Raw genomic sequence first — 24,667 nt, forward strand, 5'->3', positions numbered from 1 at the left:
TTCAAGATTTCGGGGACCTGAAGAACATCGACGATAATCATGAAAATGTCCGTGTAAAACTTCTTTTTTTTTTTTTTCTTGGTTGCGAATTGACGAACAGGCTACCAAAGGATGCTACTGATGTAGTAACTTCTAGGCAACTTTGAAGTAGCCCACTAGTGACGTCGGTTTTCAAATCCTATGTCTTGGAAAAACGGGAAAATGAACTAAGAAAAAAAAAAGATCGCCTAATCGGGTGTGTCTTAGGGCAGTTAGAGTTTGGCCAGTCAGAAGAGGTAGGCTACCTTAGGAGAATTTTGTGGACTCGCTGCACCGCCTGTGACGTCGGTCCCCTCCGACTGAGAAAGAGCATTCAGTTTGGATGCCCACTTGCACACTGCAGAACACATAGCCTACTCAGCTTTAGGAGCCCAACTTTCTATGGTGAGTTGTTTCTTTTTGCCTTCTAATAGGGGAAATGTAACCACTATCTCTAATATTTCTAACGTTGATTGAAGGTTATTATATGATTTATATGATTTGTGCCTATTCCTTTCTGTTCTCTCTGAGCCAACGCTAAGTCAATTCATCTTAAAATGTTTTAGCATCACTTAAGTAGCCTACAAATCATATGCTAGTGTATTGAACAGCCCATAGAGGTTTTGTGTTGCTTTATTGTAACTGAACAAACAGTATATTATCAGAGATGCCATGATGGTCAATATCTACTTTTCTTTAATGGTTTCTATATCTTTGGCAAATATGCTCTTGTTTCTTATTAGATATCCCAAGTAAGTTTATTTTCAAAACAAGATTTTCTGGGATGCTTATTGAGCAATAGAAAAGTGACTTCCAGAAGAAAGTGATGGCATTATTATAATAAATAACAGTTGAGAAGAATTTTTGATTATGAAGTGCCAGTATATGCCTTGGAATGTAACACATGAATGAGCCAGTTATTGTAAAGCAAAGCAGATCATTGAGTAGGAAAGAAAACAGTTTAATTTTCAGGGTCCTGTCAAACCCATAAATCACCAATGCACAGGAATGAGCCCACTTAATCTGATCCACCCAATCCAGCGGTGCACCATAGAACTTGATCCAGCTGTTGCAATTAGTCTAATTAACTCCGCCAGTTGTTTTTTATTTTGTCCTTACAAAGTCTGAAAATTTCCCCCTGTGTCCTCGCAAGGAATTATGAAACTGGCTGGCTTCAGTCTAACCAGTGAGTGAGTGGAGCCCTCACTCGCACCAGTGAAAAGGCTTCTTGTAGCCCGTCGCAGGGACAGAGTGCTCTTTTGGGCGTGGGGGCAAATGGACTGGGTGGGGGCACACACAGAGAGCCCACTTCAATGCCGTTTGAAAGCTTGGTGGAGGAAACAGCTGGTAAAACAAATATTGGGGCCACAGAGTGTGTCATAGTGTAAATTAATAATGCAGCTCTTTCTTGGGCTGGTGAATGGAGCATTCTGCAGTGCTAAATGAGTTAAAGCCGGCGAACCTCTAGGGCTCAAGCAGGATGTAAAGGCTCCCCAACATGGAGCTTGTAACATGACAGCTGTCGGTGGCATGGCTGATCTGAGGTTGATTTTACTATAGATTTCTGGGACACTTCAGTTTTTGTGTATAATGCCTGTGTGATAACGTGCTTGTTTAAATAACGGTTAGCTGATATTACCATGATTCCAAATATACTTACTACTAGTATACAATGCTATTCATGTGTACATCATGCCCTCTAGTGGATTGGCCCATCAACGCCCCCACACAGCCATGTTTTGTAACCAAGGGTTTAGGTATCAAGTTGAACTCAGTGACTGACACGCTTTGAGGTTAACATTGATGCTATGCATGTCACTGCTTCATGATTTAGACCTGTGGTCACTGGTCAGCGTGACTGACCTTTCACCTGTGCTATAAACAGGGGGCTCATCTATGTTACCTCAACAGTGACCTTTGATCTGCTCTTAACCATGGACTCGCCACATGCATCCACCTGTGTCAAATCAATTTCACTCCTGACTTCAACTTCCACACCACCAACAGTTAACAAATCGCTTTGTACATAGGATTTTACTGCTTCTCCTTCATTTCTATCAAGAAGATATTGTGATTTATTAAAACGGAAGATGACAGTGTGGTTCAGCCCCAAGTCTGAGTAGGCATAGGCTGTCAGGAAGTGGGATGGCCTACTGTATTATTCTTAGAACTGTTATTGTTATTAACAACACAATCATTGATAGTAGTATTCATGTCACAACTCATGATATTAAATTATGACATGAAGAGTCAATAGTGGGTATAACAAGGTTGAATGGAAATTTAGCAATGTTGTCTTTTGTGTGAAAGTCATCTCCTTCTATTTGAACAAACTGAAGGTGGACAGAATAGATTAAGTGTGAACAGAATAGATTGAAGCCCTATACCTTTGGTCAGAGGGTTAGATATGTATATAGAGTATAAGATACGTAGAATACATTGTGTATTTGTTTAATGCTTTAGTCTTTGCAAATCCAAAGTATGCTTTATGGAATTATCAAGATCAGTGTCAAATGTATGTCAGACTATTTGGTTTTACAAATGTTTCACTTGCATCTAAGACTCTAAATTTACAAATTTTGACTGACAATCCCATGACAGTAAACCAACATCCCAATTACAGTTCCAGAAATATGAGTTAACTCCAATTCATTATGGACTCAAACAGGCTGACCTGTGGCTATTGGCAACAGTGTTTCCAGGTGCCTGAGGCCTGCTGCTAGGATTGGTTCAGTAGCTCTCTGCGTAACCACCCGCTTGTGGAGCAGCGGCTCCAGCATATGCGTCCATACTGAGTGCTCTTTGTTTGAGGCAAGGTGGTACGAGAGTGACGTCAAAACGTGCAGCACTCTAATGAGATTCTGGGGAGGGTGGACCAGAGTGACCCCTTCCATTTTTCACCACTGGAAAAAAAAAACGAAGACTTTTCAAATGAAGAGTCTCTCTGTGATGCGGGGTATTTAGCTCTGCATTCAAATAAATACCTCGGCTGAAATTAACTGACTCCCCCAGCGTGTGGGTAGCGTTACTGTGGATGAAATCTGGCCCTCCTAAAAGAGAGGGGTTATTTGTTAGCAAAACATGCAACATGAAATGGTGCCTGTAAACTTGAGGTGTGTCCGTTATAGACCAGCCATCCAAGCGGAGTCTATACCAACCCCACACATAGTCATAGAGGTTTCTCTGTCTCAATGGCCCTTTATGTCATTCATAACTGCCCTCAAAGCCCAAGTGAATGAATAGGGACAGGCAGCTCTGGTCAGCACAACGCCCTCAGGTTCAGCTCTGACAGGAATGGCTGCTGTCATGTTTTTAGTACCTTTCAGTGCTGTGCTTTTAGTGTCTCACGTTTAGGTGTCGGTTCGTAAGTGGAAAGCAATTTGCCTTTGGGTGGCCCTAAAGACCTACATGCCCTGACTTGTGCCCAATGGGCTGTGATACTGATCATGTTGTTGTGACATCAACATCACATGTATCAGAGACTGTCAGACATCAATTTTGTTTGAAGAAATAGAAAGAGGCAGATATCTAGTGTCAGATAAAAAGGCCTAGTCACTTTGAACTATTTGAATGTTATCAATCTCTAAGGCCATTGTGACTCAGCTCGGTTCCAGACAAATTCCAGAACAAAGAAGTCCTTTAGTTTCCTGTGGTTTGGTTGAATTAACCAGTAGAACGTCATTGGAACAGTTGGGTGTTTTGTATCAGTGTCTTTAAGTCTGATGACAAATTTAAATTGTATGTTATTGAACTTCCATCTAAGTGAAACAAACACTGAAGCATAGTACTACTAGTGTGAAGTACTATACATCATTTCTTTTTGAAAATGATGCAGATAGAATGTACTGTTATTTGTGAAATGTGCATGTTTGTGAGGTATAATGGACTGTGTATGGAGTGTGTATGACCCAAACTGCTATATTTAACATTTATTTAACTAGTGTAGAGCATTTGAGAACCACAGTGAACACAGTGACGCCCTGAGAGAGTGGGGAGACAAATAGCAAACATGGAGAGGCAGGCAGACAGACAGACGGACGGGGGAAACACCAGGGAATATTTCTGGAGGTTAGGAACCCAGTGACCCAGGGGGGATTGAATGGCAGTGGATTTCCATCCCGTGGACACAAGCTCAGTCTTTCCATACATGACCCCATGGGACCTGCCCCAGGAAACCCTCTGGTTCCAGGTGTAGAGCTCAGATCACTGGGCAAACCTGATGTAATGCGCTCAGAGGTGGAAGGTTCTCACATGCCTGACCCTCTCATCATATAGCAAATGGAAAGTTTTCCCATATTTTGACAAGGCACTCCAAGTTGATGGAGCTGGTATATTGGTTCCTTATGGTGATGTAATGGCTAAAGCTATTACGCTGTCGACTGCACTGGTAGTACACATATAGACTGAGTGTTATGGCTCTCTGCCATATGACTTCGGTTTTAAAGAGCACATTTGTTTGTGGAAATGGATTGAAAACCAAATGAAAGCTGGCCATAGTAAAAGTCCTGTTTTCTTGAATGCCTGTTATACATAGTAGGCTTATATACAGACTATGTGTGGCTAATATAATTTTGGCTGAAGCAGAATTAGAATAATTTATTTTTCTCATTTTGTCAGATGTGTGTTCTATCATGTCTCCTGTCTCTTATTTCTCACAGTCTCAACTAGGCTGCTTGGAACTGTGAGTCATTGGTCTCACCTGTCTCAGCAATACCCACTAGTCCATTTAAGGTTTTTGTGGAATACATTTCAACATGGCCAGATATGTGACCTGTGATTTCTCACTTTTAATAAAGCATACAGCTTGGCAGTGTGTTGTAAATCAAGCATCTCTCTGACAAACATTTGGGAAAGAATGTCAAAGAGTGACTTGATCCATATTAAATTTCCCACCATGTTAGACTTTGAAGCCCATTAAACAGTATGTCCTATTTTCTGGTGAGAACACTTCTTTCCTTTGTTCTGTCTGTCTGTCATTTGCCCAATATCTGGTGAGGAGAGACATACTGCTTCCCAAATAGAGGGGTTTGTTTGAAGGCAGGAAACAGACCTTTATCAGCTGGTGATGTTGAGAGGGTAATTGCTTGACTGGGTCTAAAGGTCCAGGACCATATCCAAATACTTATCGACCTCAGTATGGAAATATGATCTTAAAAGTGGGAAAAAAATGTCCTGTTTAGATCCTTGTGGATTTTGTATGATGACTTTGGATCATACGATAACTATCATCCCATCACCAAAGAAGACGTTAATGGTTTAGTGGTGGCATTGTTTGCTTTAGAGAGAAATAGATATGTTGTTCTTTCCCTGCATGGTTATTAGATGCCCTCTGCATTTATGATTGTCTCCACTTATGTGCAAGATATGCTTTGCATGTAGTCTCCCACTAAATCTTAGCCATTTTTAGATTGGTTAACATTTAAAATTGTTTCCACATGTACAGTATACACAGTGATTTGACTTAGAAAAGCCAACTGTAACAGTGCATAGTGGCATATGTAAACTTATTTCAAAAGCTGCTTAACAGTTAACAGTATAATTATATAACTCTGTTCCTTAGAAAAAAGTCTCAGGAAGTCTCTGTAGACTCATTTGTCAATTGCTGTGCATTGACATTAGCATTCACTCTTCAAATTTATTTGAGCTTGGGTTGTGGCAAGAATCCAAGAATATGAAAAAAAAATCAATTAAATCTCCCTTCACATACTATGTTGTGACATTTTTGGGGAACACCCATTCTGCAAAACATTATGTGTTTACCCGCTCAGAGGTATGTTGTACTGTAGGTTTCAGCGTCTGTCTAGCATTTTTGGGCCTCACAGCGTGCTCATCAGAAACACCACCTGTCCTGCCAGACAGGTGAGTCTGAATGACTCAAGCAGAGTGAATTCTTCAGGTATGACTGCAGCCTGTAGAGTAAACAATTTGTTGGCGAACACGTCAATGGCATTTATTTCGTGGGGGATTCCATTCTGTGCTTCAGTTCCCGTAGTTCTGTGTTTGTTTGTTTAATTGAGAGGTAATTATACTCCTTATGAGTTGATTATCCCATGATTCTCTCTGTCAGTCCATTTATTTACTGTATTGACTCAATTATTCAACCCTTAAGTTTGTCTTCTGTCAGAGAATGTCGGCCACAGCAAAATGCTGAGGCTCAGTCACCGACAGTGATTATCGATTGACTGTAAACACGGAGCCACACAAACAAATCACTCGTCCACCACAGAGGACTGGCCACAGCGCACAGCCACCAGCAAGGCGCGCAAGCAAGTCTCATAGCTGTAGGCTAGTGCCTCAAGTGCAATAATTGTTTGGCACTCACAACTGCAGGGTCAAAGGGACAGCAGTTTGGCCAGGGCTGAATAGCCCCCCTTCAACTTCTTCAACAACTACAGAGACACCCTGAGGGGGACATACGGTCTTGCAAAACCAAGGGCCGAGGTGTGGCTAGAAAGCATTGTTTTGGTTATAATGCTGGGAAATGGTGTTGAAATAGTGTTGATCCTGATTTATCTTCGGGTTTTTTATTTGTATACATTTTGCGGGGGGTGGTGATGAAATCTCAAATGTCAGTGAGTCAGTTGATTGAAGGTTGGAGCCAAACAGACTGAGGTTGTTAAAGACATTTGGTGAGAGAGAAAAAACTGGGACATCACTGGTGTTAATTATTGAGAGGGTCTCATTTTAAACTGCCAGTCAAAAGTCAAATACATTTGCGTCTTTGGAGACCGTAAGCACGGTCATTTGAGGTTACAGTATAAATACCGTACACTTCTATATACTAACGGCATGACTTATTATTATTGCTAAATAGTTTATCTTGTTTCAAGTAGGCTCAGGGCTTGAAATTAACGATGTCCCGATGTCCCGGGGACCATAAAAAATGCTTCCGGGACACAATAGAATGATGTCTGGGACAACTCTGGGACAGTAGAAAAAATGGCAAAGCAAATTTCAAAATAGGTACTTTTTTCCTAAACTGTTCACATGGGAATCTAAAAGTATCTTTCTCGTCTGAATAAAATTATACAAAATTTGACCTGGCGTAACGGGCAGCTGGCAAAAGCAGGTTTGGCCAGCTGATCTGTAAAGAAGCGGTACACGCAGCCTTACAACACTGTTTACTGCTCTTCAAAACACTGTAGGCTACAATGTTATTTTTGGTACAAATATAGTAAGATACCCAAATGGGCTGGGTGCTTGCGTTTCCTTAGGAATCCGCCGTATTGGTTAAATGAATATTAAGTGACTCATAGGCCGACACAAAAATTGGGCACGGGCGGTAGGCCTAGGCCTAATGGGTCACTTTCCGAAATTCCTAGGTTGACTTACCTAACTAGCAGGCAGGTAAATGGCATTTGTTTTCATGACATTGTGAAACTTTTTGACTGATAGTGTAGGCCTGTATGCTCACATGTTGTCTTTGGGCCAGAAGAATAGCCATTAAAAAGCAGTTGTTTTGAATTCCGTGATTTAAAACCAGCTAATGGAATCTTTGTTTTCCCTAAAACATCACATGTTCAACATTCACTGTTGCAAAATACTTCAGCCATCAGTAATGACTGCTCTGACTCTTAGCAGTGGTGCTGTAAATAGTATTTAACAAGAGTGATGTCCAGGGTGGTGTCCATCACCAAATGGGGGCTGGAAAGCACGCTGTTCTCCTCAGATTGCCTTTGTGTATGAATACCTAAACAACAGTAAAGGAAAGAGTGCTTTTATGGGAGCGTGCCCAAAGCCATTGACTCCCATTAGCTCATTTGTTTACTTTTCAGATATCCCGATCCATAGCTGGTGGAAATCCACCATTTAGTTTTTAAGGGCCGATCTGCAAATTACCATTTAGCAGCTAATCTCTGCATAGTCTGTCTGCCTCTTCACCCCCTCCATGTTTGGATACTGTCTGTCCACTAGCCACTTTTTACCACTGTCTTTCTGCCTCACTGTTTGCGTGCTATATTAGCACATTAGCACATATGCATAACCCCTCCCCCCATGCCACAGCCGAACTGTGGCCACATTTATACCTTTTCTTAAAATAGTTATATATATAGATATATAAATATATAGACTTATTCTTGCACTGTTGCACTGTTGGACTTACTCATTTGCACTATCATATTGCACTACACACTCACTCACACAGAGCACCTTACCTTACCTTACTATGCACAGAGAATCACAGGCTCAGTCCCTGCCTCAGTCATTGCAAGCGCCTCTTGATTGATTAATCACCACTATGTGGATATCGGAACTCCCCCTATTACCGTCGGTCCCGTATTTCCACCGTCTTGCGTGTATGTGTCACTTAATATCAATTTCTATACAAACCAAGGCGGCAGACTCCTAAAGAAACGCAACCACCCACACCATAGGTGTATCTAAATTAGCTATGTACCAAAATGACATTTTACCGTGACTCAAAGAGCTGTAGACAGTGTTGTAAGGCTGCGTGTACACAACCGCTTGAGCTCCAGTGGAATTTTAATTTCACGACGAATTCTCGGTCCTAACCGTTCATGTGCCGTTGAAACGGTGTAAATAGGCGACCCATCAGGCCAGCACTATAACTCCGGCGTGGTAAACAAAATCGGATATTTCAGGCAGTAAATGCTCCCGTTAACAAACAAACCAGATTTTGTTCAAATCTACACACCTATGGCTACTGAAAAATGTCAGGTTAATTTAGCAAATGTTATTTTGAAGTGTTAAAAAACATCGTTGTTTTAGAATTTCTGAACAAAAGTGGTGATAATTGGGGGTGTTACGATATTGTTTTTAGAATTGATTTAGATTAAGTGTTAGTTAGTATAATTTGTGTTTCAGTATATTTAGTATATTCTTTATCTTCTACTGTCCTTATTGCTTAGTTGTGTTTTTATATTATATACTTTTTAATGACTTTTTCTGCTATGAATGTGTGTGTGTTGTCTGTATGCTACTGAGACCTTGAATTTCCCCTGGGGATCAATAAAGTGTCTATCTATCTATCTATCTATCTATCTATCTATCTATCTATCTATCTATCTATCTATCTAATTGACGATTGCAGCCTCCCCTCCCCCTCCCACCTTTACCCACTGCGCCTATTGTCAGACATCCCTACCTCCCACCCCTGGCCCAGCTGTAGGGCTAAAGTTTTAGTGTCTGTTCAGTGCATCTGACCCATCTTCATTAACCTTGTGACAGCTCTGTTCCACCTGCATCTAAGTTTGCATTTTTTTGCAGGAAATAGTGCAAGTAATAACTTACAGCACACTACAGTACAATGAGTCAGTATTATAGAGATCTCCAGCATTCACGTATGCATGCACACGCCTGCACACACATCACAGCTGAGGCTTGCTGCTGAGAGGCTTTGGAAATCGCACCATTACTCTTTGTTATTCATTGAGCTGATGAAAAGAAAAAGGCCAGATTAGTCAATGTTTGGTTTGGACTCTATGTACATGACTTGAGCCATAATCCAAGATGGGGTGAGTTGGCAGTTGGCCCCCGTAACACTTTTTGACATTTCAGCCACAGTATTTGGAGAGTGTCCATACTCTGACTCAGTGCCAGGCGCTTATAATAGATCAGAGCGTGACAGATGTTTATAGTTGAAGTTTATAACTGCCAATATCTTACCAAGGCCCAAAACACTAATTGTACCTCTGATTGAAAAAAATTGTCTTTTTGTCGTTTAACTTGGATAGAGTGTTGGGCTACATTGAAATGTGTGATTGATCAGTGCAATCTTCATCTGTGACATATTTTCACAGTTTGTAATCAGTGCTCCCCCTTTTTGTATTTCATCGTGAGAACAGATGGACTCAAACAGAAACAGAGAGAAGCACTGATCTGGCTTTGCATTTGATAACAATAGATGTTGTTTTGTATTGAGTGAAATCTACAATATTTGTTATTTAGAGACCCATTTAACCTCACCTCAGGCTAAACTGAAGCTCTCTCCCAACCCGATACCAGCTCGGGCTAGTTCAACATGGCTTGTTTTCTAAACAAAGCCTGCACCACAGAGGAATGTATTGTTCAGCATGTGCTCGCATTATCTCGAGGAGGCATTCTGTTTAGAGAACTAGAGTTTAAAGGTTCATGTTTGGTTAAGTGTTACCATACAAAAAAGGGCCCATGTTTGACTGTCGTTACACCGGTGAAGACCCTTTCAGCTATTGGGTGGGAATAAACGTACCCCAGCTGTAACGGATCTGTCATAAACAGGCCCCTGGGTGGAATTTGTGTAGCTACGTCTATGCAGTGTCCCCAAAGACCTGCCTAATGGAGTGTGTCACATTTATTGACACAGGGACCGGGAGTCCTCTGCATTGCTTCTCTGCTGCAGAGAGAGAGAGAAAAAAGAGAGAGAGAGAGAGAGAGAGAGAGAGAGGAAGCTTTTCTCCTGATGTGTTTCAATCCACATCCACATCTTCTGTTCTGCGCTTTCCAGCACCCCACCACGGGGGAGAGCAGAATCTTAACTCGAGCCAGCAATACTGCACCCCCCACACACACACACACACACACACACACACACCCAAGGAGAGAGGACAGTCGACTGGCATGTCCTCTTAGCCTTATCACGTTCGGATCCTGCTTTGCGTAATTACTATTTGCAGGCAAGGGAGGGAGAGAGGGGGAGAACGAGAGAGAGGGGGTGAGAAAGAGTATGTGTAGGAGAGAGAGAGAGGGAGAGAGTCAGAGGGAGAGACAGAGAGAGAGAGAGAGGCAGTTGCTCTGCAGCGGACTGTTCTGCTGACTGCAGGAGCACTACCTGGCAGTCTTGGCCAGTGCGTCAGCACTCTCGCTTGAAATGAATGAGAGAAGGAGGAATCAATCAGTGTGACTGCAGAAAGAGTGAGTGAGTGAGAGAGAGAAAGGGAGAGAGAGAGAAGCCCCCCTCTCTTTTTTTTAATACTGTTTGACCGTCCACGCACACAGGACAGTTGCTGGGAGAGTGCGCCCTTTAAAATGGTAAGTCCTCGCTTTGCCTTGGGAGAATGCTGGTGCGTAGTGGGGAGAAGGCAGTGCTGCTAAACTAAACGAGGGGGTCGGGTGCGCTGGGCGCGTGGCTTGGGCAAAGTTTTCAGTGGGCTGGTTATCAGTGGTCTTTCTGTGCAGAGGCAGACCCCTTCTCTGCCTTCCAGCCCCAAAACCTCAGGAGCTTATAGCTCCAGCTCTGGGCTCTGTCAGTGGGCTCTGTCAGTGTGCATGTGTGTGTGTGTGTGGCTTCTGAATCTTTGGTGTATGTGTGTTTGTGTGTGTGTGTGTGTTTGAGTGTGTGTGTGTGTGTGTTTATGGTTTCTGAATCTATTGGGTATGTGTGTGTGTGGTCTCTGAATCTTTGGTGTATGCGTGTGTTTGTGTGTGTGTGTGTGTGTGTGTGTGTGTGTGTGAGAGAGAGGTTTGTGATTGTTCTGTTTGGTGACGGATGCACTGGAAGTTGGCACTGTCTATTTCTGGCAACTGCTCGTTTCTTCTCCCTCTCTATCACTGGCCTATTTATCCGCGTTCTTATTTTCGCATGTGACGAGGGATCACGCCGTCACTTTACAAGGACACGAGGCGATCTGCATTCCCAGTGTGATCTCTGCTCTTCGCCCACGGGGTTGCTGCAGAAGGGAATGTGTGTGCATGGAGGCTCACAAGCCGGTCAGGTAGTTCTAGCTCACTGTCCCAGCAGCATGACCCCCACCCACGCGACTCTCACACTGCAAATGTGTAGGCAGCATCACACTTTGGACCCCCGGGAAACTTTTCAGCTGAGTCAATGTTTATGCTCTCATGTCTCTCTCTCTCTCCCTGTATATATGTGTGTGTGTATGTGTATGTGTGTGTGTGTGTGTGTGTGTGTGTGTGTGTGTGTGTGTGTGTGTGTGTGTGTGTGTGTAGGTGTGTGTGTGTGTGTGTGTGTGTGTGTGTGTGTGTGTGCGTGCGTGTGTGCGTGTGTGTGTGTGTGCATGCGTGCGTGCGTTCATCAGTGTGAAGTGTGCCTATGAGTCTGTGCTTGTTCCGGTGTGTGGCATGTGGTACAGTAGGTACCGTAGAAACTGTCTGAGGTGGCAGTACTCTGTGAACTCCCTCTAAATGCCTCTCTCCTCCTCTCCTCCCACAGTGAAGGGACCCCCCCTGGTGCTAGAAGACAAGATGAATGCTATGAATGCTTTGCTACTCTTCGCTTTGTTCTCATTGGGCATTGCACAGAACTTTGAGGAGGCTTACAGTGACCTGGAATCCTACAATCTCAGGACCATCTACATCACAGGTGACCTACATCTACCTCTAGGAATGTGTATGTGAATGTGTGTGTGTGTGTGTGTGTGTGTGTGTGTGTGTGTGTGTGTGTGTGTGTGTGTGTGTGTGTGTGTGTGTGTGTGTGTGTGTGTGTGTGTGTGTGTGTGTGTGTGTGTATGTGTGTGTGTCCTCTCACCATCCTCCCTCAGTGGACAGAGTCTTTAAAGCCCAATCTGATTAGGTGTCGTCTGCAGGGAGTGGAGGCCAGTGGCCTCTGGTTCCTATCACACTACACGTCTCTGAGCCGCCTGCCCCTTTACTACAGCAGCTTAATTATTGATAAGCCACCCAAGTTGGGCTATATTTACCCCAGGATGGCTCTGCGATGATAAGTGTCGCCTCTAAACAGCACACATCCTATAAATGAACACACATCCGGTGAAATGATCTGATTCCCTGTAGTGAGTTGTAATGTTTATGGGTTGGATAAGGTTAGTTGAGTATTGAGCAGTGCTCATTTGAAACTGCATCAGACCAGTGCCACTATGGCGTTTAGCGAGGCCAGTGATGCATGTTATTAGGGAATCTGCAGTGCTCAGTGTTTGCGGACTGTGTCCGGCGTTGTACTATTTAAGTGCCACTGCCTTGGAGCTGCAGAGGGAAAAATGATGCCTGAAAAAAGGCATCTGCATTGTAGACTTTATCAGCCTCCAAATAGTAGTTGCGCCAAAAGAGTAAATTGCTAGTGTTATTTGTTTTCAATTTACATCATACCTCAAACAGTTACAGCACAGAAATGTTTCTTTTACTTTTTTTTATTACTGAATGACCTCTATAAGAAACAGATGAGTCCCTCATGACAGTTGTCGAACAAACAGGACTAAGCTGTAAACAGCCCTTGGTTGTTGAAATGATTTGCAGGCCTCGGATGTTGTTCTTGGTCGGTGTCATGTTCTGTCCGCACCATGGCAAATTAGTTTCTGAGAGTTAACACTTTGATTTTATTGTGGTCCAGTCAGGCATGACTAATGGATTGACCGTGCCTGTGTCTCCCATGTTTGTGCGTAAGACACAGTTGACACCAGAACTAATCCAACCATTCTGTGTAAATATGTCATTATATGTGAAATGTGTGTAGGAGGCCAGGGGGTGTTCTTTAGTGCACCTACATTAAATGTGAGGTGATCTGTCCAGCCCAATGAGAGTAATCAGAAATGCATGACAGTCATATCATGTGTTTTAGATAGTGTAGGAATAAGTCCCAACCCTTGGGACATACAGTGCAAGCTCTTTCTCACACAACAATGTTGTTGATCTTTTATTGAATAAAAGCCACCTGTGAAAAACAGTTAAATCCACTTTAAATGAAGCAGATGTTATAGAATAAGATTGGCAAGGAATTGGTAGTTTGATGGGCTATTTAAATTGAAGACAGCCCACATTCATAACTTAAATGGCACTTTTTCAAATGGTCACATTATTTTTTAATCTTCATTTGCCTACAATTAAGAGCTCACTTGTCAATGTTACTGTCATACCATGTCAAGTCTGTAGAAAGTCTTGCATTTCCCAGAGTTAGCCAGCTAACTGTCCTATGTTGGAATGTGTTATCACTGGAGGACTAAGAGTGTGGAAGTAGTGAGTGAGGGGTTGTGGTTGGGACTGTTAACTGTTATACCCCATGTATCATCTCTGTGTTCTGCATTCTCTGTGTCTGTTTATGTGCCATTGGCAGGCTAGGCTAGTATGCCAGAAATGGTCTCCATATCAGTTCCCTTTACCTCATACCTAATACATTAAGGACATTTTAAAGCAAATTCTACTGATTGACAAATAGTTTTCAAATAAAAAATTAGGTTACCAAGAGAGAGAGAGAGAGATAGAGTAACATTGAATTGGGTTACCGAGAGAGAGAGAGTAACCTTGAATATAAAGGTAGCTATCACTGTGTCATGATAACATCCAAATAGTAGTGGCTTTAGAAATGGGACTAAAGAACCAATGCTGCAGTAAATACAAAAGACGGTTTATACACTAAACCCTTAAATCTCATCAAAGGCAGCAACACCCAAGACTTAATATTATGTGAAATATGCAGAGGAGGTTCAGCTTTCGATTGTTGACAAAACATGATGATTCATGCCATCCCACATTTGGCCTGCGATGGATTCTCTTCTGACAGCTTAGTTTTCCACAGCGCCCGGAGACTGGATTTCACCAGCCAGAACTGCAATGTATGAAGGATGATCTTGACACATGCATTTTTTGGACATTTTACAATTGTGTAACACAGAGAACATCTCACTTAAATTATGTTAAATACTCATCCTAAACCGTTATGTCCATTTGTTTGCATATGGAAACTCATATCTTCCCATATCTTTTTTCTAAATATAGTTGGGGTCTTCGATTATTACCCTCTCTCGCTAGCAGGGAAAAAAAGGATAATGTAATCGGCTCAGTCCATCCATTCAGTCATGTGTCCACTCACATAAATTTAACAGCACAGCTCCAATGTCCTTCAATTTTTTTTTTAAACGAGGCAGTCACTGTATCTTAGTCCTTGTACATGGGCATCCAGATCATCTGACTCAGAATGCAGATGCTGGAAATTTGGTTTGACTCTCTGCAGTCTGACTGCTCTTGTTGCTCTTGAGTCTGACTGCTCTTGTTTGTTTTGAGTTTGTAAGAGGTTATCCTCTGCTCTTGTTTGTAAGAGGTTATCCTCTGCTCTTGTTTGTTTTGAGTTTGTAAGAGGTTATCCTCTGCTCTTGTTTGTAAGAGGTTATCCTCTGTCACTCGGTCACTGTTGGGTCCCTTTTGTCTTTCAGAAAATGGCCAAAAGCTCTCCGTGGTGACAGACCAAGCCAAGGTCATCTCTCGTCGAGGAGGCAACGCAACACTGCCGTGCAAGTTCCAGCGGGACCCCGCCTCTGCCCCCAACCCCAAGTTGAGGATCAAATGGACTAAGCTCACCGCAGACTACCTGAAAGAGGTTGACGTCTTTGTTGCCATGGGTTACCACAAAAGGAGCTACGGCCAGTTCCACGGGCGAGTGCATCTTCAGGGAGATGGTAACAATGACGCCTCACTGGTCATCAATGAGATCACCCTGGAGGACTATGGGAGATACAAGTGTGAAGTCATTGATGGGCTGGAAGACGCGACTGTAGTGGTCTCCCTTGATCTCCAAGGTCAGTATCTGTGCTTCATGGCATTATGTTGGGGCCATTTGACTGCATTGGTAGATGTTAACAATCCCCTAATATGCATCTGAAACAGCTCTGAAAAAACTTTTGAATCCAAAGCATCTGCTAAGTCAAAAGCTTATCTCACTTTGTCATTGGCCCAAAGTAAGGTGCAGAGGATCACCAGCCTTCACACTGTAAGCTAATAATGCATGGCACTGGAAAATTCCCTGGCAATTGCACCTTTATTTCAGCCTTCCCACTGGCATTAAATAAATAAAGAAATGTTCACTTGTCTTCCCTCTGCCGTTTAATATATGAACTTGAAATTAGAGGCATCAACCTTCATTTTGGCTTTCGATTTACGGCCGGTAATAGAGACCTCCCAATCAAATTAAGCGTGCACAGTATCATCTATAATTCACAGCATGGCGTTGGGCCAGCAGGTTGTAAAAAGGTAGTATCATGATCGCAGTTCCTGTTTTCCTTGTAAACACTGTTTAACAGTCTGCCCTTGTGCTGCAGCATAATGTATCAGCTAAATTTAGAGAGGGAGCCAGGGCCTGTGAGAGCTGTCACAGAGGAATGATTAGGTAGCATTGCTCAGGGGTGCCCAGAGGCTACATTTCTCACATTCCACCTACAGTATGTTATGCAATCCATCGATTCTATAGATACAATGAACAGATGATTTCTTATTTTGCAGGTCATTGGAGGATAATATTCTCACCATTTTCTAGATTAAATGTCTGAATATCTGAAATAAGAGCTGATCTAATTAATAGTAATAAAATAATCTGAAGCTCAAAAGGGGATTAGTTAGGAATATATAATATACCGTATTTTCCGGACTATAAGTCGCACCGGAGTATAAGTTGCACCAGTCAAAAAATGTTTCATGAAGAGGAAAAAAACATATATATATAAATATGTTGCACCTGAGTCGCAGGACCGGCCAAACTATGAAAAAAAGTGTGACTTATAGTAAAATACGGTAAAAATACGGTACTATTTTCTAATGTGGATGTGCTTTCTTTGCTGTCCACAGGTGTGGTTTTCCCTTATTTCCCACGGCTGGGTAGGTACAATATGAACTTCCATGTGGCAGAGAAGGCTTGTCAGGACCAGGATGCTGCGGTGGCCTCGTTTGACCAGCTGTACGACGCCTGGAGAGCGGGGATGGACTGGTGCAACGCCGGGTGGCTGAGCGACGGCTCCGTGCAGTACCCCATCACCAAACCCAGAGAGCCCTGCGGGGGCAGGAACACGGTACCGGGAGTGAGGAACTATGGGAAGCGTGACAAGGACAAGAACCGCTACGACGTCTTCTGTTTTACATCAAATTTCAATGGTTGGTGAAATGTTTAATCACTCTCCGCAGCTAAAGGCAGTGTAATTTGGGTCATTAATAATGTGTTGCAAGATTTATGTGCAGAATAAAATGGCTTCTCAGAACATTGTTATTGTTCTGTTATTAGTTAGGACAGGCCCTGTGCTGAAAAGAGTAGAGACATTTATGGAAATGTTTCTTCAATATTCATTTTACAAACATATGCTGTTAGTAGAGTAGACTAAAGTAATAGTGATTTGATTGGACTATGTCCCAGACTTAAAGTACACCACACCACTGTTCCTTTGGGAGATGGAAGACTTTGAATTTGTGCACCCACCCACAGTCCATCGTTTGAGCTGCATGAAGAACATCCTATCCTATATGCTACAGCCTCATAACTCTAGGGGGCCTCAAGAGGCTTAGAGCTTATGCCATTTTGTTTGAGCATTCAAACATTAAAGTTGCAACATGTGCTTTTGAAGTTTTCAGTACAATATTACAGTCTTATGACAATATTATTATGCCATTTAGTGTACTTATTGGTTGTATTGGGGAACTCTTCAAAAACAAAAAACTTTAATTTCCGCTTTAGTGTTATTGCAGCTTTATACTATATACTTTTTTTGCAGGGTACCTTGTAATACCTTGGATAACTTGTAAAACCCAGAAACACTCAAAATTCCTTAAAAACATAGCTGAACTCCCTAACAGGCAACTGGTGGTCATTCCTCAACAGGTGAGTAGCCTCACTGAATTCCTGAAATGATAAATTATAAAAACGATTTGTTTTTCAGGCCGTTTTTACTATCTGATCCACCCGGGCAAGCTGACTTACGACGAGGCCGTGCAGGCATGCCAGCGCGACGGTGCCCAGATTGCCAAAGTGGGCCAGATGTACGCCGCCTGGAAGCTCCAGGGCTACGACCGCTGCGACGCGGGCTGGCTGGCAGACGGCAGCGTGCGCTACCCCGTCAGCCGACCTCGCCGCCGCTGCAGCCCCGACGAGGCGGCAGTGCGCTTCTCCGGCTTCCCCGACCGCAAGCACAAGCTCTACGGGGTCTACTGCTTCAAGGGCCAGGGGCACGACTGAGGGACGAGAGGGGCGGTGAAGGGAGGGAGCGACAATGAACATCCGAACCATCGAGAAGCAAGCAATGGTTATTGAAAACAGAGAGAGAGAGAGAGAGTGAGAGAGAGAGTGAGAGAGAGAGTGAGTGAGAGAGAGAGAGAGAGAGAGAGAGAAACAGTAAGATCATGCCAGAGGAGTTGCTACTAGGAATGCATTCAAACTGTGATTCTTTTTTTCTTTTAAAATACTGTAAAAGAATGGATGCCATAGGGATGGGTGAGAGTACATTTCATACAGTATCACCTTTTTTAAAAACATATTTTCTTTCACTTCAGTGTAATTCATCTATATTTTTTATTTAATTCCACATCATTGGTCAAGAGGGGGGTGGTTAGGGTCAGGGATATTTGTGAGAAAAACTAACAGGCCATGACACAGTGGTTATCCAATTCTCTGAGGGAAGTCCATGGACTGGTGAAACACTATAGCTTCTCAATATTGGACTGATACTTTGGGCACTTAGCTTTATTTTGTAAATTGACCCAACATCCAAAGAGATCACAGGAGCAAGATTCTGATACAAGAGGAAATATGGTTCCACAAGGGGATGCTATACTTACAGCATGAAAGCATAGCACAACACGTTTCTTTCTTTTATTATCATAACAGGGTGCTATTACAAATGACGTATTTTGACCTTTGACCTTACCTTTGTGTATTGTGTTGTATTACAGACATCATATAGTGTGTGTGGACCAAACTGTCAGCCTTACATTAGCCATCTTGTAAAAAAAATGTTGTACTATTTAGAACTTATTTGACATTTTGATTACATTTGATATTACAATATAGAATGTCAGCATTTATAATGTCTCTGTTTAGTGATAATTTAATAGACCTGTTGACTATATAATTTAATCCCTCCTACTATTTTCCTTATTTTCTATTTAGCGACATTCTTTACCCTTGTAGTTTATACTCCTTCATATGACCCCCCCCCAACAGTAAGTCATAAAAAGCGTTGAACTGAAATCCGTCAGAGAAATCTGAGGATCTATGTTCAGATGCAAAGAGAAATGTGTTGCAGCATAAGCATCAGTCCTACTGTTTCATGTTGTTCAAATGCCAGCATCTTCTTTTATTTTCATTTCTTTGTTGTCCTTTTCCTTTTGATTCACATCTGTGATCTTACATGCAGTAGCAGCCCCCAAAAATCCAGCGATGATCAAAACTAGAGAGCTCGCTGTGGTAGAGCTTATGCACAAGCTAGCTTACTTAAAGAGATGCTACGCCCTAGCTGGGTTGTTGTATCTCAACCAATGGAAGCACATACACTGCACCGAGAAAAACAAAACTAATAAGGTCTTATTTTTCAGTTTGCCTGCTGCCAATGACTCTGCTCTTGCTTCAATGCTTTAGTGTTAAATTAACTTTCAGCTGTAGTAAAAAAAAAATGCAATGGTGGACCGTACTGATTCTTGTTACGCTCAGATTTAAAGGGATGAAGATCACATTATGTGGCAGCACTCACTTCACTGTGAAAATCATGTAGGGACAATCCTAACAAGTATTGAGATCACTGGTCTTGACTTTCATCAATAGACCGTAGGTTAACATACCAGACATCCTGTAAAAACATTGATTATTACATAGGTAAAATATTCAATTGTGTGGTGTGTTCTGTTTGGCATTAGGATACATGATATACATAGGTAAATTTACCATACATTTCCCTTCATTACTATCATGTTCAAGTCCTTGTTGTATTGTCCATACACAGATTTTGCTCAGGAATAGAGTATTGTCATATTAAGTGTGACATCCCCTGAAAAATAAACAAAAATAAACGAAAAGATTACAGATGACATGTTCCAGTACCACCAATCCAACACAAGAACACAAGCAGAACTATGGCAATAGCACAGCTACTGTACATGTTTAGTTTATAGTTAGCGAAGATAATACTTCAGTGTAAGTTACGAGAAAGACTTCCTTGTATTTCACACCAGTTGTATGAACAGACCTTGCAGGTAAAGGTAGCACATAAACACATGCACACACACACACACACACACACACACACACTGTGTACATACACATACACACATGCAGACATAGACATACAAATCGTTTGGCATATTTCATTGTGAGCATGATGCATCAAAGCCATGTTGGTTATTGAAGCTTAAAAGAACAATAAAAACCTCATTTCTGAGTCACTCTAAAGCTTCCTTTGAGTCTCTGAAGCAATGAACCGAAGGAGGAATAAAATGTCTCACAGTCACTGTACCGTATTTTCCGGACTTTAAGTCGCACCGGAGGATAAGTCGCACCAGTCAAAAAAAATTTCATGAAGAGGAAAAAACCATATATATATAAATATACTGTATATATGTTGCACCTGAATCGCAGGACTGGCCAAACTATGAAAAAAAGTGTGACTTATAGTCCGGAAAATACGGTACTTATTTTTAAAGTGTTTAAAGTGTCAGTTGGCTGAAACAAACATTTTGGTTTGTGCCTTGCAAGCACTCAGAATTGTGAGTGGGCGAGTGATTAAAATCTGCTTTAAGTTGGTTCTCATTAATTTTCAGTAGACAACATTGAATCATGGTAACTGTTGAGACCTTGGCCCTATTTTTAGGTCTAAACCACAAGAACAAAAACTGACAAAAATAGATTTTGAGCTGTACTGAAGACAATAAAAGTGCTTATTTCATACCTTGAGAATGTAGAGACATTCCTTATCAACAAAGGTACACACTGCATTACAACAACCTTTTTTGGGACAGATGATGGAAAGAAATATGGGTAGGACAGGACCTCATTTAGCAACTCACTGTTTGTAATAAGTCCCCATGGATGGATATTTTCAGTGTCATGGCAAGCAGTCATCGGCCAAACATTCAAAATAAGCACTCTGACATCACCAAAAGCTTTCTTCATGACTCAGTCCAAATGCATTACAAGCCACAATCACTGTAGAGAACAGTGTGATTTTAGATATTAAAACTAAATCATAAATCATAAAAAAACATAAGGAAGGTAAGGAGATATCACATATTTTTTGTCCCCCCAATGCAATTTTAAACCATGTTTGGCCCTCAGTCAATTGTATTTTTTAGTATTTCTTATATGAGGCTTCAATAGCCCATGCTGAGTGATTTCATTGAATTCCTGTGTATTAGCATTAGAAAATTGTACAGGTTTCAGCTGATGATTTTCATAAATGTGTTTTTTAGATTACATCATAATTACAAGTGATGTGATCTGTCTTTATTGTAATAAGGCCTAATCAAGAGTGTCAAGGTATAAAGCCCCATTATGCGAGAATTGGTATTTAGCACCCCATGTTATCCCTTTTCACACTAGTGTTAATTTCGTCAGACGAGACGAGAGGAAATATGTTCGTCAACGACCTTTTTTTTCATGACTAAGACGAGACGATGACAAGACGGCAGTAATGTCCTGAAACACTGACTAAGACTATCTTAAGATGCATTATTGTTGACGAAAAAAGACGAGACTAAAATGTTTTGCATGAAATAAAAACTAAGATAAAATCTCCCTTCATGTTCGCCTACAAAATGAGAAGACAGAATATCTAGCTGTTACGTTTTCAAAATATTCCGAATGAGTTCATACGCAACAGCTCTCCTGTAGGCTAGTCTACGTGCTGCTGCTGCAACCCTGTGGCTGCAACACGAAACTACATGGAACAAGAACACTGGAGATTTCTGCCAGAGTTAGCAAGCTAACTACCTAAGCTTTATGCCACAATGCTATATACCCAGAAGTTGAAGCTTCTCTCATACAAATTAACATCCCCCAGAATGTCCATATGAAAATGTTCAGCATGAAATGTCAACTATTCATCTAGTTAGACTGATGATGCAAAGTTTGCTAGCAAGTAAGCTAATATAGAAAGTTTGCTAGCAAGTTAGCTATGGCTAAGATGGAGAGTCTGTTTGGGGGAATGTGTTGTGTTTGGTGATATCGCCATCTAGCTTAGGCGGAGTAAAACATTAATAGTTTGGCTTACGACAGTGTTTCTCAAACTATTCCAGTTTCAGGACCACTTTAACTAACCTAGCTAAAAAAAAAAAAAAAAGATTAGACCTACTTCAACAGTAGCCTATAATTAGTCTATAGGCCTACTCACTGAACCACCTTGCTTATTGTCTTTGCACTTTGCTTATTGTGTCAGAGGATTCATTCTGTATGATTTAAACTGGCATATCTTACATAGACAGTGTTGCAGAACTGTTTGGATTTAACTACAAGTTATTTGGCAAACAACTCATCTATATTATATTTTACCACGCCTGCTCATGAGACCACTTGGGATAGCTTAGGACCACCAGTGATCCCCGGACCACACTTTAAGAAACACTGGTCTATGAATATGACAGTGGTCCAGTCAAATCTTTTACTGTCTATGGTCAATCCCAGCCGAGCTATAACTGTAGCTCGACTTACCTGTGCATGTAAACATACTGACTGACAAAAAATCAGAATGAGTAATTATAACAGACGAGTAGCCCTGTGGACACACAATATTGTTGGAAAATTGAGATGTGTGAAACACTATTTGATCAGAAATAATTTGTTAAAAAAAAGACTGAAATGTGTTGACTAAAACTGACTAAGACTAAGATACCTTTAGTTTACTTTTGACTAAAACTAAAATGACGAGACTTTTAGTCGACTAAAACTTGACTAACAAAAATTATATTTGAATGACTAAATATGACAAAGACTAAAAAGGACATTTTGTCACAAGACTAAGACTAAGACTAAATTAAAAATAGGTGACAAAATTAACACTATTTCACACTGCAGGGTAGTCTGGGTAGTTAAAACAACCTGTGGCTGAGCTAAGCACTTAGAAAACTGAAAAGTAGACAACTAAAAAACTGGAGTTGAGGAGAAGCTCCTTAACTTTGGAAGTAAATGAGTGTCTGGTAGAGGTGGGTACTAGTGGCTTTACTGGAGACTCAGTGATGTGTCTATACGAGGACATGAGGTGTTAGGGAGCCAGACTGCATTGGGACACCAAGGAAGTATCAGAGGAGGTGGAGGAGGCAAGCTTGTGGCTCTGGTTGAGAAGACGCGACAAGGCATGGGGAGCATAGCCTGGCTAGCACCACCACTTCTCAATGAGACGTGGTCTGGGAACCAAACGTTCATTTTCTCGTATTTGAAAAAAATTCCCAGATCCGTTTATTGGGTGCCACGGATGTCTATCAAATGCGTCTGTGCATAGCTCATCATCGTCTTGCTTTCCCCCCTGTTCTGTGATTGGTTCCCTATCTCAGGCGAAAATTTGCTCCATGGTCTCCAGGCTGCCTTAGCAGCGTGAATCAAATCGCGCGCAAGGCAGCATGGGAACACCCAGGCTATGGGGAGCAAGCAACTCCTGTAGAATGATGAGTTGCAGCAGGGCATGACTTGGATTGGATATCGCTATTCACTGCCCCGCCACCAGGAGATGCTCCGGGATAAGGGACAAAACATCTTTGAGTGGTGGTTCCCTGCGGCTAACAATGTGAGCACCAGTGGAAGTTTGGCAGGCCTAGAGCCTAGCAGAAAGAATACCTACCTGGGTAGATTGAAAGGGTATCCTTCAAACACACAAACATATGTTTTATGTAACCTGTTTGAGCACTTTTGAGTAAATGCCATTCATAACATCACATTCTATACCAATCCAGAGATCATGAAAATCTATCAGATTGCCTTGGACATTGAAAATGATGCGTACTCAGACCTCTCAAGTCTCGCGCATTTCAATGACTTCACACGGTCACACGCCACACATGCCATTTCTCACTCCGAGAAATTATTAACTTGCCCGCACAGAAATTTCTAAGGGCTATATTTGTGAAATTTGACCAGAAAGGAACATGTCTTCCTTCTGAAAGCTGACACAAAATCAAACAATATATGATCATTTAACTTCAACTGAACAGCGACAGGTCTTGGTAGGCAGTAGACTCAGCAGACGTTAAAACGGTAGCCTACTGTTATAGCCAGAGTCAGTCAGCATCATGTAACATTAATGGCGTTAGTCATGAATCCTGTAACATATTATATCATATAACAGCGATGGCTTATTCGAAGACGATCTGCATGGATATATAACCACCCAGAAAAACTCAGAATGTGAGTGATAAAGTTCATTAATTGTATGAAACTTTTTATTAGTTATCCATTGCAGCATCGCCTATATTAGGCTGTTATGCTAGCTCAGCCTTTAAATATGTTGTTATTTTGGTCATGTGGACTTGATTAAACGAATAAAGATAATTCATAAACTGCTTATTTCTTACATGACTGAAGCAGTAGCCTAGGTTCAACAGTGGTGTTTGAGGTTGCTGTGTTAAGTTGTTGTGTGTGATCGCTAAACAATTAGGATCAAATCAGTTTATTTTGACATATGGGAGTTAGCCTGACCTGTAACGTTAGCCTATAGCACATAAGCCTATTCTGTTTTCATTTATTAGCATTTGTTGTGATTATATAATCAAATGACACTCATGATAACTTGAAATAGAAGGACAGAAGATAGGTGATTGATGTCCACAAGCACGAATTTCACGAGACAAATTAGAACAAACTGTTCCGGTAAAAATAATCTTGCCATGTTTAAAATGCTGCACTTTGCACATCTCTGGCAATTCATTTTTGGATGACTGTAGATAGTAGTATTTTAGCCTACGTCTTCGTAGACAGTAGGCTACACCATTAGGCTATCTTGAGAATTAAAGACTTCACAGCTGCTAATGATCATCCTCCACAACCAGGAGGATAGGTAGGCTAAACGGTCGT

The 24,667-nt window shown here is 41.7% G+C and overlaps 2 protein-coding genes across 3 annotated transcripts in view; one reads left to right on the top strand and one right to left on the bottom strand.

The window, feature by feature from the left end:
• Positions 1 to 319: 319 nt before the first annotated feature.
• On the top strand, positions 320 to 18,537 carry hapln1b (hyaluronan and proteoglycan link protein 1b). 2 transcript variants are annotated; one of them, XM_048259094.1, is made up of 5 exons: positions 320 to 423; positions 12,128 to 12,277; positions 15,078 to 15,440; positions 16,483 to 16,785; positions 17,562 to 18,537. In XM_048259094.1, the coding sequence occupies exons 2-5, from the start codon at positions 12,160 to 12,162 to the stop codon at positions 17,855 to 17,857; spliced, it is 1,080 nt and encodes a 359-aa protein (XP_048115051.1). In that variant the 5' UTR covers positions 320 to 423; positions 12,128 to 12,159; the 3' UTR covers positions 17,858 to 18,537. The 2 variants fall into 2 exon arrangements, with proteins under 2 accessions (XP_048115051.1, XP_048115050.1); XM_048259093.1 differs by lacking the exon at positions 320 to 423 and adding an exon at positions 10,599 to 10,986.
• A 964-nt stretch (positions 18,538 to 19,501) lies between these two features.
• Positions 19,502 to 24,667, bottom strand: part of vcanb (versican b) — a 29,395-nt gene continuing 24,229 nt past the window's right edge. The window contains exon 15 of the mRNA XM_048259095.1: positions 19,502 to 19,661. Coding sequence (XP_048115052.1) covers positions 19,624 to 19,661 — 38 coding nt within the window. The 3' untranslated portion in view covers positions 19,502 to 19,623. The remainder of the gene's footprint in view (positions 19,662 to 24,667) is intronic.

This window comes from Alosa alosa, chromosome 12 (assembly GCF_017589495.1).
Source record: "Alosa alosa isolate M-15738 ecotype Scorff River chromosome 12, AALO_Geno_1.1, whole genome shotgun sequence".
Classification (NCBI taxonomy): Eukaryota; Metazoa; Chordata; class Actinopteri; order Clupeiformes; family Clupeidae; genus Alosa; species Alosa alosa.